This window comes from Ranitomeya imitator, chromosome 6 (assembly GCF_032444005.1).
Source record: "Ranitomeya imitator isolate aRanImi1 chromosome 6, aRanImi1.pri, whole genome shotgun sequence".
Lineage (NCBI taxonomy): Eukaryota > Metazoa > Chordata > Amphibia > Anura > Dendrobatidae > Ranitomeya > Ranitomeya imitator.
Window position 1 is genome coordinate 4,801,277 of NC_091287.1, and position 16,102 is coordinate 4,817,378.

At 52.5% G+C, this 16,102-nt stretch overlaps 1 protein-coding gene across 4 annotated transcripts in view; it reads left to right on the plus strand.

The window, feature by feature from the left end:
* LOC138641593 (5-beta-cholestane-3-alpha,7-alpha-diol 12-alpha-hydroxylase-like) overlaps window positions 1-10,404 on the plus strand; it is a 32,995-nt gene extending 22,591 nt beyond the window's left edge. For 3 of the 4 annotated variants that reach the window (XM_069729086.1, XM_069729087.1, XM_069729089.1), the window contains one exon: window positions 8,289-10,404. In XM_069729086.1, the coding sequence (XP_069585187.1) occupies window positions 8,297-9,832 (1,536 nt within the window). In that variant the 5' untranslated portion in view covers window positions 8,289-8,296 and the 3' untranslated portion in view covers window positions 9,833-10,404. Of the gene's footprint in view, window positions 1-6,588; window positions 6,613-8,288 lie in introns of those variants that run through there. The other variant, XM_069729090.1, reaches the window with a different exon arrangement.
* Window positions 10,405-16,102: the final 5,698 nt, after the last annotated feature.

Here is a 16,102-nt window from a genome sequence, read left to right on the forward strand (position 1 = left end):
GATGTAAGATTAAACAAAGCCTGTGGCTGACCAAGATGTGAGATTGCACAAAGCTTGTGGCTGACCACGGTGTGAGATTAAACAAAGCGTGTGGCTGACCAAGGTGTGAGATTGAACAATGCCTGTAGCTGACCAAGATGTAAGATTAAACAAAGCCTGTGGCTGACCAATATGTGAGATTAAACAAAGCCTGTGGCTGACCAAGATGTGAGATTGAACAAAGCCTGTGGCTGACCAAGATGTGAGATTAAACAAAGCCTGTGGCTGACCAAGATGTGAGATTGAATAAAGCCCGTGGCTGAGATTGAACAAAGCCTGTGGCTGACCAAGATGGGAGATTGAACAAAGCCTGTGGCTGACCAAGGTGTGAGTGAACAAAGCCTGTGGCTGACCAAGTTGTGAGATTGAACAAAGCCTGTGGCTGACCAAGATGTGAGTTAACAAAGCCTGTGGCTGACGAAGATGTGAGATTAAACAAAGCCTGTGGCTGACCAAGGTGTGAGATTGAACAATGCCTGTAGCTGACCACGGTGTGAGATTAAACAATGCCTGTGGCTGACCAAGGTGTGAGACTGACTAAAACCTGTGGCTGACCAAGGTTTGAGAGTGAACAAAGCCTGTGGCTGACCAAGGTGTGAGATTAAACAAAGACTGTGGCTGACCAAGGTGTGAGATTGAACAATGCCTGTGGCTGACCACGGTGTGAGATTGAACAAAGCCTGTGGCTGACCAAGATGTGCGATTGAACAATGCCTGTGGCTGACCAAGATGTGAGATTGAACAATACCTGTGACTGACCAAGGTGTGAGATTTAACAATGCCTGAGCCACTCAATGGCAGACCAAAATGTGACAGTGTCCTACAAACGCAATGCACTGCCAGTGATTTTGGTAATTTATTCCCGACCAATTCACCTCCCCACTGTTACATTTGTATGTGTATTTTTTAATTTATTATTATTATTATTTATTATTATAGCGCCATTTATTCCATGGCGCTTTACATGTGAGGAGGGGTATACATAATAAAAACAAGTACAATAATCTTAAACAATACAAGTCATAACTGGTACAGGAGGAGAGAGGACCCTGCCCGCGAGAGCTCACAATCTACAAGGGATGGGTGAGGATACAGGAGGAGAGAGGACCCTGCCCGCGAGGGCTCACAATCTACAAGGGATGGGTGAGGATATAGGAGGAGAGAGGACCCTGCCTGCGAGGGCTCACAATCTACAAGGGATGGGTGAGGATACAGGAGGAGAGAGGACCCTGCCTGCGAGGGCTCACAGTCTACAAGGGATGGGTGAGGATACAGGAGGAGAGAGGACCCTGCCCGCGAGGGCTCACAATCTACAAGGGATGGGTGAGGATACAGGAGGAGAGAGGACCCTGCCCGCGAGGGCTCACAATCTACAAGGGATGGGTGAGGATACAGGAGGAGAGAGGACCCTGCCCGCGAGGGCTCACAATCTACAAGGGATGGGTGAGGATACAGGAGGAGAGAGGACCCTGCCCGCGAGGGCTCACAATCTACAAGGGATGGGTGAGGATACAGGAGGAGAGAGGACCCTGCCCGCGAGGGCTCACAATCTACAAGGGATGGGTGAGGATACAGGAGGAGAGAGGACCCTGCCCACGAGGGCTCACACTCTACAAGCTTCATGAACATTTGTCTTATATTGGTGACCTGTGTTCAGGCTTCTGTGGTGGAAGCAAAGCTGAAGATTGGGATCCTGCAAAACGCACCAAAAAAACGCACAAAGTCATGCGTTTTTTACCCTGATGCAGGTTTTCACAACGTTTTTGAAAAATTTCTGCTCCAGAAAAAAACTCAGGGTAACACATTGTCAGTGGTGGAGATATGTCTTATGTGTATAGCAAGATGCGATACTGCAGAACTATGACTGCAGTTCTGGAGGTGACTGGAGGATAGGTGCCCACAATCAGCCACACCCTGCTAGGAGCAGCACGTCTTGTGAGCTCCAGCACTTCCAGCAGGAGGCCCAGAGTCGGCCTCTCTTCTCCCCAGGGAGAGGCAGGCTTCCTGGGAGGCCGGCATGGCTTCCCAGGCTTCTGTTCCCCGGTCTATGCCGGTGGGGGACAGAGAGCAGCAGCAGCAACCGGCCCAAGAGGGACTGAGGAGGTCGGGACGGGTGATAAGAACCATACCCACCTACACCAACCCTGAGACGGCTCATAGTCCGCCCAGAGAGGGAGACAGGGGCGCCCCAGGCCCCAGGAAGGAGAGCCCAGGAACATCCTGGGGGGAGACGAGCTCCGGCGAGTCCACGAGTACCTTCTCCTCCCGAGTAGTCGCCATGCTACGTGAGTACGAGGACGCCGGCAAAGCACTGACCGGGCTGAAGGAGAAGCTGCGGGTGGCTCGGGTCCTGAACACCTAAGCCTCTAACAAAGAGAAACCCGCGACCTCCCAGAGGTTCAGAGCCCTCAAAGATGAGGTGGTCCAGTTAGTGCTCCTCCGGGAGGGGATTGAGAAAAGTGCAGGTCCCTTCCTGGAGAGGTTTAAGAATCAGCGGCGGTTCTCAGAAATGAAGGGGTTAAATACCTCAGGAGAGCCGCCAGCCGGCGTCCTAAGCGACGAGGAGGAGGAGGAGGACGACGTGGCTGTGACTGGAGTCCTACAAGCTGGAACCAGCCGGGAGAGTGAGTCGCAGAGCCGACAACAGGGGAGCGGCCTCCAGGCACGGCAGAGGACTCCGACAGCACAGGTTGGAGTGTCAGCGGAGGAAGAGGAGGAGGGCGGTCTGCTAGAGGAGGAGGGTGGTCTGCTAGAGGAGATCCGACAGCTGGAGTCTCCAGTGAACCTGGACCGCTTTTCCTTTGGTGAGGACGAGCCAGCAGAGGAATCCAAGAAGAGGAAGAAGACGAAGGAGACTGCACGGGAGGTGGTGAGTTACAGATATGTACTGATGGATGATGTTACACCTACCGCCTCCTGTGTAAACCCCACCAAACCTAAAGGCACGGGCTCTGCAGTGGGTCCGGGGCATAGAAAAGGTGGGGAGAGGAGGAGGACGTCCGGCGGTGCTGCCGTCTGTGCGGGGAACAGTGCAGGGGGCGAGGCTGTGGTGGTACTCATGGCGCCGGACATAGGGGACCCCGAGGAGTTTCCCTCCCTGCCCTCTGCGGCTAAGCCGGTTATCACCGGGGCTGAGGGGGGCGAGGGGGATGTCCACGCCGTTGCAAAAGGGGGACGGTGTGGGCAGACTCCATCCCTGCTCACTACGGCTGAGACGGCCGACGCCGGGGCTGTGGGGGGCAGGTCCGAGAGACTTGGTGCGGCGAAAGGGCGGCGCACTGTTGTGACAGGGGCGCAGTGCGCCTCAGTAGAGAAGAGGCATGCGGCTGCGACAGGAGAGCAGCGAGTCCAAAAAGGACAAAAAAAGCAGGATAAATCATCTGCAGGGAACACTGGGCGCCCTGCTGCGACGGGGGGACAGAGCGCTCCAGCGCCCAAACGTGACACCAGGACCCCGAAGTCTGTGGGTGCGGGGCAGGCGGCGCCCCCCAACAAGCAGCAGGCCCAGAATAATAAAATACAAACTGCTGCAGTGGGGGGGCAAGGTGCTCCAGAGACACAACAGAGCACCAATCAAGGGAAAACGGGTGTGGTGCTGCACCCCTCCCCCGGTCCAGCAGGTGTGAGTGCAGAGAAGCCAGACACAAGTGAGGAAGGAATGGATGTGACTGTGGAAGGGGCAGAGAACACTGGGAAAAATGGTGGTGGCACTACTGGTAATAAAGTGACGGGAAGTGGTGGCAATGGTAAGGGGAATGATGGGAGTAGTGGTGGAGTGAATGATGGGAGTAGTGGTGGAGTGAATGATGGGAGTAGTGGTGGAGTGAATGATGGGAGTAGTGGTGGAGTGAATGATGGGAGTAGTGGTGGAGTGAATGGTGGGAGTAGTGGTGGAGTGAATGGTGGGAGTAGTGGTGGAGTGAATGGTGGGAGTAGTGGTGGAGTGAATGGTGGGAGTAGTGGTGTTGCGAATGATGGGAGTAGTGGTGGAGTGAATGAGGAGAGCATTACTGGTGTTGGTGGAGGGGAAGCAGGTAGTGGTCCCGCTGCCCCCCCAGCGGTGGCGGGGGCTTCAGCCCCAAGCTATTCAGGAGCTGTCACTGCTGGGGGTAGTAGTGCGCCCTTGTCTGGTGACCCTGAGGATGGTGACTTGCAGCAGCGCTTCCTGGACGCCCTGAGGAGAGGGGAGAGTTCCATCAATGTAGAGGGGAGGGAGGTTGATCTGTCTTTCTGGAAAGAGAGACACGGTCTTTCCGCCTTCCGAGATAGAGGGGCAGAGACTGTCTGGTCTCTGCCGACACCGGGGCAGAGGAGTAACCGTAGGAATGTGGCCCGTCTCCAGCGGATAAGCAAGGATGCCTGTCCTGATCGGTCAAAGGTTGCTGAGCACCTGCTGGGGATGGGCTTCGCGGCATATGACATCTTCGCCTTGATCCATCCCTATGGGACCTCCTACTTCGATGTCAGCTTCGTGAGACCGGAGGGCCTTAAGCTTTTCTGGTTTCGCCACGAGTTGGCTTGGGGTCGCCCCGAATGGCGGGGTTTCCTCGTTGTAGCAATATCCCGCCAGAACTCAGTCAGGAAGGTGACCGTTTTGACCAGTAACGAGTCACTTTCCTGTGTCGACATCTGCACCTGGGTTGGACGATACGGCAACATCGTCGGTATTCCCGAGAAGACCCTCGATGAGCATGGTATCTGGTCAGGAGCCTGGACCTTCATGGTGAAATTGAAGGTTTCAGGAAACACTGTTACCCATATCCCTTCCTCAACATTTTTGGGGAGGGACAGGATCTTGATTTTCTACCGGGGGCAGCCTAAGGTCTGTCACAGGTGCGGCAGCCCCACACACTTCAGTGCGCAGTGTACCACCCAGAAATGCGCACTGTGTGGGGACCTCGGCCATCTCGCTGCGACCTGTGGCAGGATTAGGTGTAACTTGTGTGGTGACCTCGGTCACACGTTCAGTCGCTGTCCGCGTTCCTTTGCCAATGCGGTCCTGAAAGCGGCGAGTGTGGGACAGGCGAAAGCCGGGACCAATCTCGCCGGTGAAGGACCAGTAGAGGCGGAGGAGGCAGGGAACCGGTGAGGAGCAGGCTGCCGCCATCCAATATCAGGCGGCAGGAGCAGCGCCATGGGAACAGGGGGCAGGGAGTAATGACCCTAAACTCTGACCCGGGTGCTTCACTTGCAGCTGAGGATCCTAAAGACAGCGAATTGAGCGAGGAAGTCAAGAGACTTGAAAGGGAGGAGCAAAATGACGCCATGTCTGCCCAGGAACCTTCATCCGGTGACAGTCTGGATGAGGGAGATGGGGAGTGGTCACAGCAAAAGAAAAAGGGTAACAGGAAAACAACTAAGGATAAGAGGGGGTCCGGGCCTCGAGCCTCCTCCTTGGAGTGCGACCCCTCTGACTCCGTAACCCTGATCCAGCCGCCCCCCCTCTGGTGGATCTCTCTAACCGGTTCCGGGCCCTCCAGGACTCCCCTCCAGAGGGGGGGCGATGGGGACCCGGGGCCTGAGGTTGCGGACAAGGTTGTTGGGGCTCAGGAGGTCACTGGGTCTTCTTCTCAGGGGGCAAATACAAAGCCTTCTGGGGGGGGGACTACCTCAGGACCACCAGACAAGGGCCAGAGTGTATGTAAGGAGAGAATGGATGAGTCTGTTTGTCTTAAGCGCACTAAAAACTCATCATTGTCAGAGGAAGAGGGTGAAACTGTTGGGGGTGGGAAGAAAAAGGCTATCTAATTCAATCAATCATGATGGCGGCACCCACCCCGTTGACGCTGGCAACCATTAATGTTGCCAGCATAAAGTCAGAAGCAGCAAGGTACATGGCCTTTCATTTTCTCGGCCAACTTGACGCCGACATTTTGTTTTTGCAGGAGACCAGGTTGACCGACCTATCAACCATGCATAAGGCAAGGCGGGAGTGGAGGCACGGGCCCTCCTACTGGTCTCTTCCGGCCGAGCCGTATAGCGGGGTGGCGGTCCTTTTTAAGACCGCAGCGGTTGAATGCAGACGATTGATCGAGTTAGAAATGGGGAGATGCTTGATCCTAGATGTCTCCATGGGGGGACAGGAGCTTTGGCTCATTAACATCTACGGTCCCCAGTCCAAGTGGGACCGCAAGTGTCTCTTCATGAAGATCAAACCTTTCTTATTTTCGAGTCGGCAGGTGGTCTTTGGAGGGGATTTCAACAACGTCACGAGACCCTGTGATAGAGGAGGTTCCGGAGACCGGCTGGCTTACGATTGCGTTGCGCTAAATAGGATAGTAAGTGAGGCACGCCTGGTGGATGTCCACATCCGGCACAACACAGGCCACGCGGGGTTCACCTTTTTTAGAGGTAGTCAGTGCAGGTCTAGGATAGATAGGTTTTATTTGAAGGAGGAGGCCGTCTCCTCGCCGTTGTCGGTTGTGGAGGTGGAATTCTCCGATCACTGTTTGATTGTTTTCTCTGAGCGTTACAGAGACTCCTCGGATGGGAAGAGGTTATTGGAAGCTGAATTCGTCACTCCTTGAGGAAGAAGCTGTAAGACGGTCCTTTGAGGAATTTCTTCAAAGCCAGGTACCGCTGCTGGGCCTAAGTAACACTAAGTCTGAGTGGTGGGAGATGTTCAAACATCGGGTGGCGAGATTCTTCCGGCAACTCTCGAACCTCAGAAGCCTGAACAGGGATCGCCTGTATCAGAGCCTGAGGAGGAAACTCGAGCATCTTGTCTCGACTGGGGGTAGCCGCGAGGCGATCTCCAGTGTGAAATCCTTGCTAAAGAGGTGTAAGTACGATAGGCACGCATCTTTGGTTTTTGAGAGGGACTACGGGAAGTACTACTCACCCGACCCTTACAGAAGCTGCAAGATGTCAGTGAATAGTAAGATAGTGACAAGGCTGATGGACAGTACGGGATCCCTGAGAAGGTCCAGATCAGGGATCTTGGAGGTCGTCAGTTCATACTACTCGCACCTCTTGGGAAGGAAGGAACTGGATCGTGACAGGATGTCGGCTTTCCTGGCTGAAGCTGTTCCAGAGCCAGGGGCTGACCTCTCGCTGGGCGGTTTGACAGAAGCGATCAAAGAAGAGGAAGTGAGACTGGTGATCGATGGGCTCTGGCCCAAAAAATCGCCAGGTCCGGATGGCTTAACATTCGAGTTCTTTAAGACCTTTAGGGACTCCTTGGTCCCCCTCTTGACTCAGGTGTTTAATGAGTGTCTCTCCTCGGGCACTCTGCCGAGATCATTAAGGAGGTCGGCTTTGATCATTTTGTCAAAGGGTAAGGATCCGTCACGCATTGAGAATTGGCGTCCCATATCACTTCTCAATGTGGACAGGAAGGTTTTGGCTAAGATACTCTTCAACAGGCTGGTGAAGTTTGCGCCATGGCTCCTTTCGGAGGCCCAGCACTGTTGCGTTCCTGTCCGTAGCACTTTCAGTGCTGTTCTGGGTGTCCGAGAGGCCGTGGAGCGGGGCAGGGCGGGCCTTTGGAAGGGGTTCTTGCTGACCCTGGATCAGGCAAAAGCCTTTGATCGGGTCGACCACGAGTACCTCTGGTCCACTCTTTTGAGGTATGGTCTGCCTGGAGGGTTTGTGGACTGGCTTAAGACCTTGTACACAGGGGCTGAGACTTTCCCTCTGGTAAACGGGTGGATTGGACAACCTTTCGGGGTGGGATCTGGTGTCCGCCAGGGCTGCCCTCTTAGCCCTTTGCTTTACGCGTTTGCGATCGATCCCTTCCTCAGAAGGGTTGATTGTGGACCGTTGGCGGGGGTGAGGATGGGCGGGTTGGCGCCAGAGGCTATCCTGAGGGTAGTGGCCTACGCGGACGACGTTACCGTATTTGTTTCTTCGCAAGAGGTGGTGATGTCAGAAGTGGAGAGCTACTCGGAGGCATCCAGGTCCAAGGTCAACCAGGGCTGTTTTACTCTGAAATTGGAGGTTCTGAGGGTGAGGGGAGCTACTTGGTCAAGGATGCTTCTAAGAGTGTCATTGTAGTGATGTACCGCCCCTCCCCCCCACCCCCCTTCCCCCGGAGCTACAACAGTGAGTACTGAAAACCATGTAACTGATGATGAATTTTAGCACAGAAGTTGAATGACATGAAATTACCATTCAGGGTGCTTGCTCACACACAGAAAATCATTGCAAGAAAGGTTTTAGATACTTACAGACTCTTATGTTTGCCACTTGGATATTCTGGATCTTTCTTATTGAGCCTCATCTCTACATTGATGTCTTTCTCGTTGCAGTATTGGACATGGTCCTGTTGCTCCCGATACTCCTGGCCCTGTTGGCTTCGGTTCTTGGAGGTCTCTACATGTTGGGGATGTTCCGGAAGAGAAGACCCAATGAGCCCCCTCTAGATAAAGGCACCATACCATGGCTGGGATACGCTCTCGACTTCCGAAAAAACACTGCAGGGTTTTTAAGAAAGATGCAGAAAAAGCATGGCGACATCTTTACCATCCAGATCGGAGGCTATTACTACACCTTCGTCACAGACCCATTATCGTTTGGTCCCATCGTGAGAGAGGCCAGGGCCAGGCTTGACTTCGAGAAGTTTGCTATGGAGTTGGTGGCCAGAGTGTTTGGCTACCATTCTGGAACCAATGATCACAAGTTACTGGAGAAGGCAAGTACAAAGCACCTTATGGGAGATGGTCTAGTGCTCATGACCCAGGCCATGATGGACAACCTTCAGAACTTGATGCTCCATGGTGTTGGCTCCGTGGACCGCGAGAAAAAGTGGCAGCAAGATGGACTATTCAACTACAGCTACAACATAGTCTTCCGGGCGGGGTATCTTGCCTTATTTGGGAACGAGCCCATAAAAAGTCACGGAAACTCAGAGAAAGCCAAGAAACATGACAGAGACCACTCAGAAGAGTTGTTTGGTGAGTTTAGAAAGTATGATAAACTGTTCCCACGCCTGGCCTATGCCGTACTCCCACCAAAAGACAAGCTGGAGGCCGAGAGACTGAAGAGGCTCTTCTGGAACATGCTGTCTATAAAGAAAACCCTACAGAAAGAAAACATTAGTGGCTGGATTACTGACCAGTTCCAGGACCGAGCAGACAATGGGATGCCAGAATACATGCAGGACAGGTTTATGCTCCTGCTTCTGTGGGCATCTCAAGGTAACACTGGACCTGCCAGCTTCTGGCTCCTGCTCTACTTAATGAAGCATCCAGAGGCCATGAAGGCCGTCAGTGAAGAGGTTGATAGAGTTCTGAAGGAAAATGGACAAGAGGTAAAACCTGGAGGTGCCCAGATCAACCTAACCAGGGATATGCTACTGAAGACACCTGTCCTGGATAGTGTAGTAGAAGAGACCTTGAGGTTGACTGCTGCCCCAGTGCTGATCAGAGCCGTCAAGGAAAACTTGAACCTCAAAATTTCATCTGGAAAGGAATATGCCATACGTAAAGGAGACCGCGTTGCCATTTTCCCATACACTGCTGTTCAGATGGATCCAGAAGTTCATCCAGAACCCGAGAAGTTCAAATACAACAGATTCCTGAATGAAGACGGCACCAAAAAGTCTGAGTTCTTCAAGAATGGGAAGCGGCTGAAGTATTTCACCATGCCTTGGGGAGCCGGCACCACCATATGCCCTGGTCGCTTTTTTGCTGTCAATGAACTGAAGCAGTTTGTCTTTCTGATGCTGAGCTACTTCGAATTTGAGTTGGTCAATCCAAAAGAGGAGATTCCAGACATCGATCCGAACCGATGGGGATTTGGCACCATGCAGCCCACCCATGACGTCCAGTTCAAATACCGGTTACGTTACTAGCTCCACAAGAGAAGGTCCAAGTGCAAAAAGAAACCACCTACTGATGATTCCAGAATACCTGACACCTAGGAGCAGAGGACTCTTCAGGGGACACCCCGTCCAAAGAAAGGCCTAGTGGGAGAAATTGGATTTTATAATATTTATTTGGTGTTAGTTTCAGCCACACTCAAGTAATCTCCACGACCTCCATCATGACTCACGCTCCATCTATACTACTGGCTACAGCCACCTGAGATTTTTGTATTGTATATATTGAGTCTAAGAGGAACCCTAGTTAGTTAGATCTTCCACATCAAGGAAGGATTGAGTACATGTCTTCAGTCAATTCTATTAGCTTATACAGCCACTAATCCCTAGAACATGGGTCCTCCATGGATGGATATGGTGGGGTTCCACATCACACACTACACTAATGGAATCTTCTCACCTGACCCCATGGTATATAAGAAGTCTATTTGTGGTGGAGCTCCCCTCTATATATAGTAGCTTTATAGTCTCACTCCCGCAATCTCTCCATGAACCACGAGCTGTGATTATAATGTTATGTCTAATAAACCTAATTTGGATACGTTCTCAGTTTTCTTTATGTTTTGTGGCTGAACAGGAAGACAGGAACATGAAGGAGACAGAGGGGTTTGGAGAAAGACAGAGGGGTCTGGAAGATGACTGAGGGATCAGGAGAAGGAAGATAGAGTGGTCTGTTGGAGGACCAAGGACTCTGGAAGGGACAGGATAGTCTGGAGAAGGAAAGAAGAGTCTGGTGGAGGAAGAGCAAGTAGAAAAGAGGAAAATAGAGGAGGACAGAGGAGAAGAGAGGACAGATGGGTCTGGAGAGGACCGAGCAGTTTGGAGTAGGAGGACAGAGGGGCCTGGAAGAGGACAGAGGGGTCAGGAGAAGGAAGATATAGTGGTCTGTTGGAGGACTCTGGAGAAGGAGAACAGAGGTGTGTAGAGGGGACAGAGAGATCTGTAGGAAAACAGAAAGGTCTGGAGAAAGGGTGGGGACAGGAGAGTCTGAATGGGGACCTGGAGTAAGGCAGGGAAGGTATAGCTGAAAAAAAAGAGTTGTACAAGGACTGATGGGTCTGGAGGCGGAGGTCAGATACATCTGGAGGAGGACATGAGTGTAGAAGAGATAGAAGAGTGGGGAGAAGTCAGAAGGGTCAGAAATGTTTGGTGGGCAGCAATTAAATGTGTATAGGTACCCCCTAGCACTATACATGCAGATACAGTGTCTTGAAAAAGTATTCATACCCCGTGAACTAATCCATATTTTTTCACTTTACACCCTGAAACATAAAATGTATTTTCTGAGATATAACACGAAGTAACAAGTATTTCTGAAGTCTAAAGGAGATTATATGGGGTTTTCTAATTATTTTAAAGTTATAAATCTAAAAATTGTGAAGGTGCATTTGTATTAATCTCCTTTTAGTCTGATGCCCCTAAATAAAATCCTGAGTGAACAATCTCCCCCAGAAGTCACATAATTAGTACATTGTATCCCAATAGGTGTGATTCCTTTAAAGTATAAGGACAGTTGTTCTGTGAAGGTCTCTGAGGTTTGTGTGAGAACATTAGGGATAAAGCACCATCAAGGAAACCACGGAGCCCACCAGACAGGTCAGGGATAAAGCTGTTGAGAAGAGTAAAGGGTTAGGTTATAAAAAAAAGCCCAAGCTCTGAACATCTCATAGAGCACCGTACAATCCATCATCCAAAAACAAGAGTATAGCTACAACTGCAAACCTAAAAAACACATGTGACAAGACGTGAAAAAAGCTGATCAGACGTCCCCATCCAATCGCACTGAGCGAGAGCGGGTGTGCAAAGAAGAAGGGGCAAAATGTAACCTCCTAGATGTGCGAAGCTGGAGGCACAGACCCCCAAAAACTGCAGAGAAAGGTGGTCCTACAAAGTACTGACTCTGGAGCTTAAAACAAATGCATGGCACAGTGTTCAGATTTATATTTTTACAATATTTAGTACACCTTTTATCATTTCCATTGCACATCACAAATAATTGTTAACTATTACTTGGTGTTGGAAACACATAAAATCCCAATAAAATACATTTAAGCTTGAGGGAGTAATGTGAAAAATGTTGTGAAACGTTCACGGGGTATGAAGACTTTAAGGAAGTGTAAATCTCGGTATGCTGCTCTAGGGCCGCTCTGTGATCTCTGGGGCAGGGGCTGTTCTCCAGCCCTTCCTGAAGAATGGAACTACTCCTACGTCTGTTGAGTTCCATTCACATTTGATTCCCAGTACCTCGCTGCACTGTGTATACGGGAGGGTGTGCCCCCAATATGGCCGCCCAGGGAAGCCTCAAAATCTGATAGACAGAACATAAAGATTAAGAAGAACCCATCATGTCTCCTCTAAAGTGACCGCAGTTACCCACTAGTACGTCTCCTGAGGGCGCATGGTCTGCACTAAGACCTGGGATCATGTACATGGAGAAGATGGAGGACTTGGCCACATCACCAATGCGCTCTGCTCATATCATGACATAAGATCGTGGACACAGGAGAGAAGCTCCATCTATCCAAGGCCGAAAGCAAGCGAATAAGTCCACGAGTTCGGTAATAAAACAGCGAAAGTCCCATCTTAAAAGTGCAGTCGGAGGATGGCGAGGGCACAGCGTCTAAGAGCGGGAGACACAGCACAGTACGGCAGTTACATGTCCACATCCCACAAGACCCTCATTAGGATGGCGAGGGCACAGCGTCTAAGAGCGGGAGACACAGCACAGTACGGCAGTTACATGTCCACATCCCACAAGACCCTCATTAGGATGGCGAGGGCACAGCGTCTAAGAGCGGGAGACACAGCACAGTACGGCAGTTACATGTCCACATCCCACAAGACCCTCATTAGGATGGCGAGGACACAGCGTCTAAGAGCGGGAGACATAGCGCAGTACAGCAGCATGGCCACATCCCACAAGACCCTCATTAGGATGGCGAGGGCACAGCGTCTAAGAGCGGGAGACACAGCACAGTACGGCAGCATGGCCACATCCCACAAGAGCCTCATTAGGATGGCGAGGGCACAGCGTCTAAGAGCGGGAGACACAGCGCAGTACAGCAGCATGGCCACATCCCACAAGACCCTCATTAGGATGGCGAGGACACAGCGTCTAAGAGCGGGAGACACAGCGCAGTACAGCAGCTACATGTCCACATCCCACAAGACCCTCATTAGGATGGCGAGGGCACAGCGTCTAAGAGCGGGAGACACAGCGCAGTACAGCAGCTACATGTCCACATCCCACAAGACCCTCATTAGGATGGCGAGGGCACAGCATCTAAGAGCGGGAGACACAGCTCAGTACGGCAGTTACATGGCCACATCCCACAAGACCCTCATTAGGATGGCGAGGGCACAGCGTCTAAGAGCGGGAGACACAGCACAGTACGGCAGCTCCATGTCCACATCCCACAAGACCCTCATTAGGATGGCGAGGACACAGCGTCTAAGAGCGGGAGACACAGCGCAGTACAGCAGCATGGCCACATCCCACAAGACCCTCATTAGGATGGCGAGGGCACAGCGTCTAAGAGCGGGAGACACAGCACAGTACGGCAGCATGGCCACATCCCACAAGACCCTCATTAGGATGGCGAGGGCACAGCGTCTAAGAGCGGGGGACAGCACAGTATGGCAGCTACATGTCCACATCCCACAAGACCCTCATTAGGATGGCGAGGGCACAGCGTCTAAGAGCGGGAGACACAGCGCAGTACAGCAGCTACATGTCCACATCCCACAAGACCCTCATTAGGATGGCGAGAGCACAGCGTTTAAGAGCGGGAGACACAGCACAGTACGGCAGTTACATGTCCACATCCCACAAGACTCTCATTAGGATGGCGAGGGCACAGCGTCTAAGAGCGGGGGACAGCACAGTACAGCAGCATGGCCACATCCCACAAGACCCTCATTAGGATGGCGAGGGCACAGCGTCTAAGAGCGGGAGACACAGCACAGTACGGCAGCTACATGTCCACATCCCACAAGACCCTCATTAGGATGGCGAGGACACAGCGTCTAAGAGCGGGAGACACAGCGCAGTACAGCAGCTACATGTCCACATCCCACAAGACCCTCATTAGGATGGCGAGGGCACAGCGTCTAAGAGCGGGAGACACAGCACAGTACGGCAGCTACATGTCCACATCCCACAAGACCCTCATTAGGATGGCGAGGGCACAGCGTCTAAGAGCGGGAGACAGCGCAGTACGGCAGTTATATGTCTACATCCCACAAGACCCTCATTAGGATGGCGAGGACACAGCGTCTAAGAGCGGGAGACACAGCTCAGTACGGCAGTTACATGTCCACATCCCACAAGACCCTCATTAGGATGGCGAGGGCACAGCGTCTAAGAGCGGGAGACACAGAGCAGTACAGCAGCATGGCCACATCCCACAAGACCCTCATTAGGATGGCGAGGGCACAGCGTCTAACAGCGGGAGACACAGCGCAGTACAGCAGCATGGCCACATCCCACAAGACCCTCATTAGGATGGCGAGGGCACAGCGTCTAAGAGCGGGAGGCACAGCGCAGTACGGCAGCTACATGTCCACATCCCACAAGACCCTCATTAGGATGGCGAGGGCACAGCGTCTAAGAACGGGAGACACAGCACAGTACGGCAGCTCCATGTCCACATCCCACAAGACCCTCATTAGGATGGCGAGGACACAGCGTCTAAGAGCGGGAGACACAGCGCAGTACAGCAGCATGGCCACATCCCACAAGACCCTCATTAGGATGGCGAGGGCACAGCGTCTACGAGCGGGGGACATAGCACAGTACGGCAGCTACACGTTCACATCCCACAAGACTCTCATTAGGATGGCGAGGGCACAGCGTCTAAGAGCGGGAGACACAGCACAGTACGGCAGTTACATGTCCACATCCCACAAGACCCTCATTAGGATGGCGAGGGCACAGCGTCTAAGAGCGGGAGACAGCACAGTACGGCAGTTACATGTCCACATCCCACAAGACCCTCATTAGGATGGCGAGGGCACAGCGTCTAAGAGCGGGAGACAGCACAGTACGGCAGTTACATGTCCACATCCCACAAGACTCTCATTAGGATGGCGAGGGCACAGCGTCTAAGAGCGGGAGACACAGCACAGTACGGAAGTTACATGTCCACATCCCACAAGACCCTCATTAGGAAGGCGAGGGCACAGCGTCTAAGAGAGGGAGACACAGCGCAGTACGGCAGTTATATGTCTACATCCCACAAGACCCTCATTAGGATGGCAAGGGCACAGCGTCTAAGAGCAGGAGACAGCACAGTACAGCAGTTATATGTCTACATCCCACAAGACCCTCATTAGGAAGGCGAGGGCACAGCGTCTAAGAGCGGGAGACACAGCGCAGTACGGCAGTTACATGTCCACATCCCACAAGACCCTCATTAGGATGGCGAGGACACAGCGTCTAAGAGCGGGAGACACAGCGCAGTACAGCAGCATGGCCACATCCCACAAGACCCTCATTAGGATGGCGAGGGCACAGCGTCTAAGAGCGGGAGACACAGCTCAGTACGGCAGTTACATGGCCACATCCCACAAGACCCTCATTAGGATGGCGAGGGCACAGCGTCTACGAGCGGGGGACATAGCACAGTACGGCAGCTACACGTTCACATCCCACAAGACTCTCATTAGGATGGCGAGGACACAGCGTCTAAGAGCGGGAGACACAGCACAGTACGGCAGTTACATGTCCACATCCCACAAGACCCTCATTAGGATGGCGAGGGCACAGCGTCTAAGAGCGGGAGACAGCACAGTACGGCAGTTACATGTCCACATCCCACAAGACCCTCATTAGGATGGCGAGGGCACAGCGTCTAAGAGCGGGAGACACAGCACAGTACGGAAGTTACATGTCCACATCCCACAAGACCCTCATTAGGATGGCGAGGGCACAGCGTCTAAGAGCGGGAGACACAGCACAGTACGGCAGCTACATGTCCACATCCCACAAGACCCTCATTAGGATGGCGAGGGCACAGCGTCTAAGAGCGGGAGACACAGCACAGTACGGAAGTTACATGTCCACATCCCACAAGACCCTCATTAGGATGGCGAGGGCACAGCGTTTAAGAGCAGGAGACAGCGCAGTACGGCAGTTATATGTCTACATCCCACAAGACTCTCATTAGGATGGCGAGGGCACAGCGTCTAAGAGAGGGAGACACAGCACAGTAGGGCAGCTACATGTCCACATCCCACAAGACC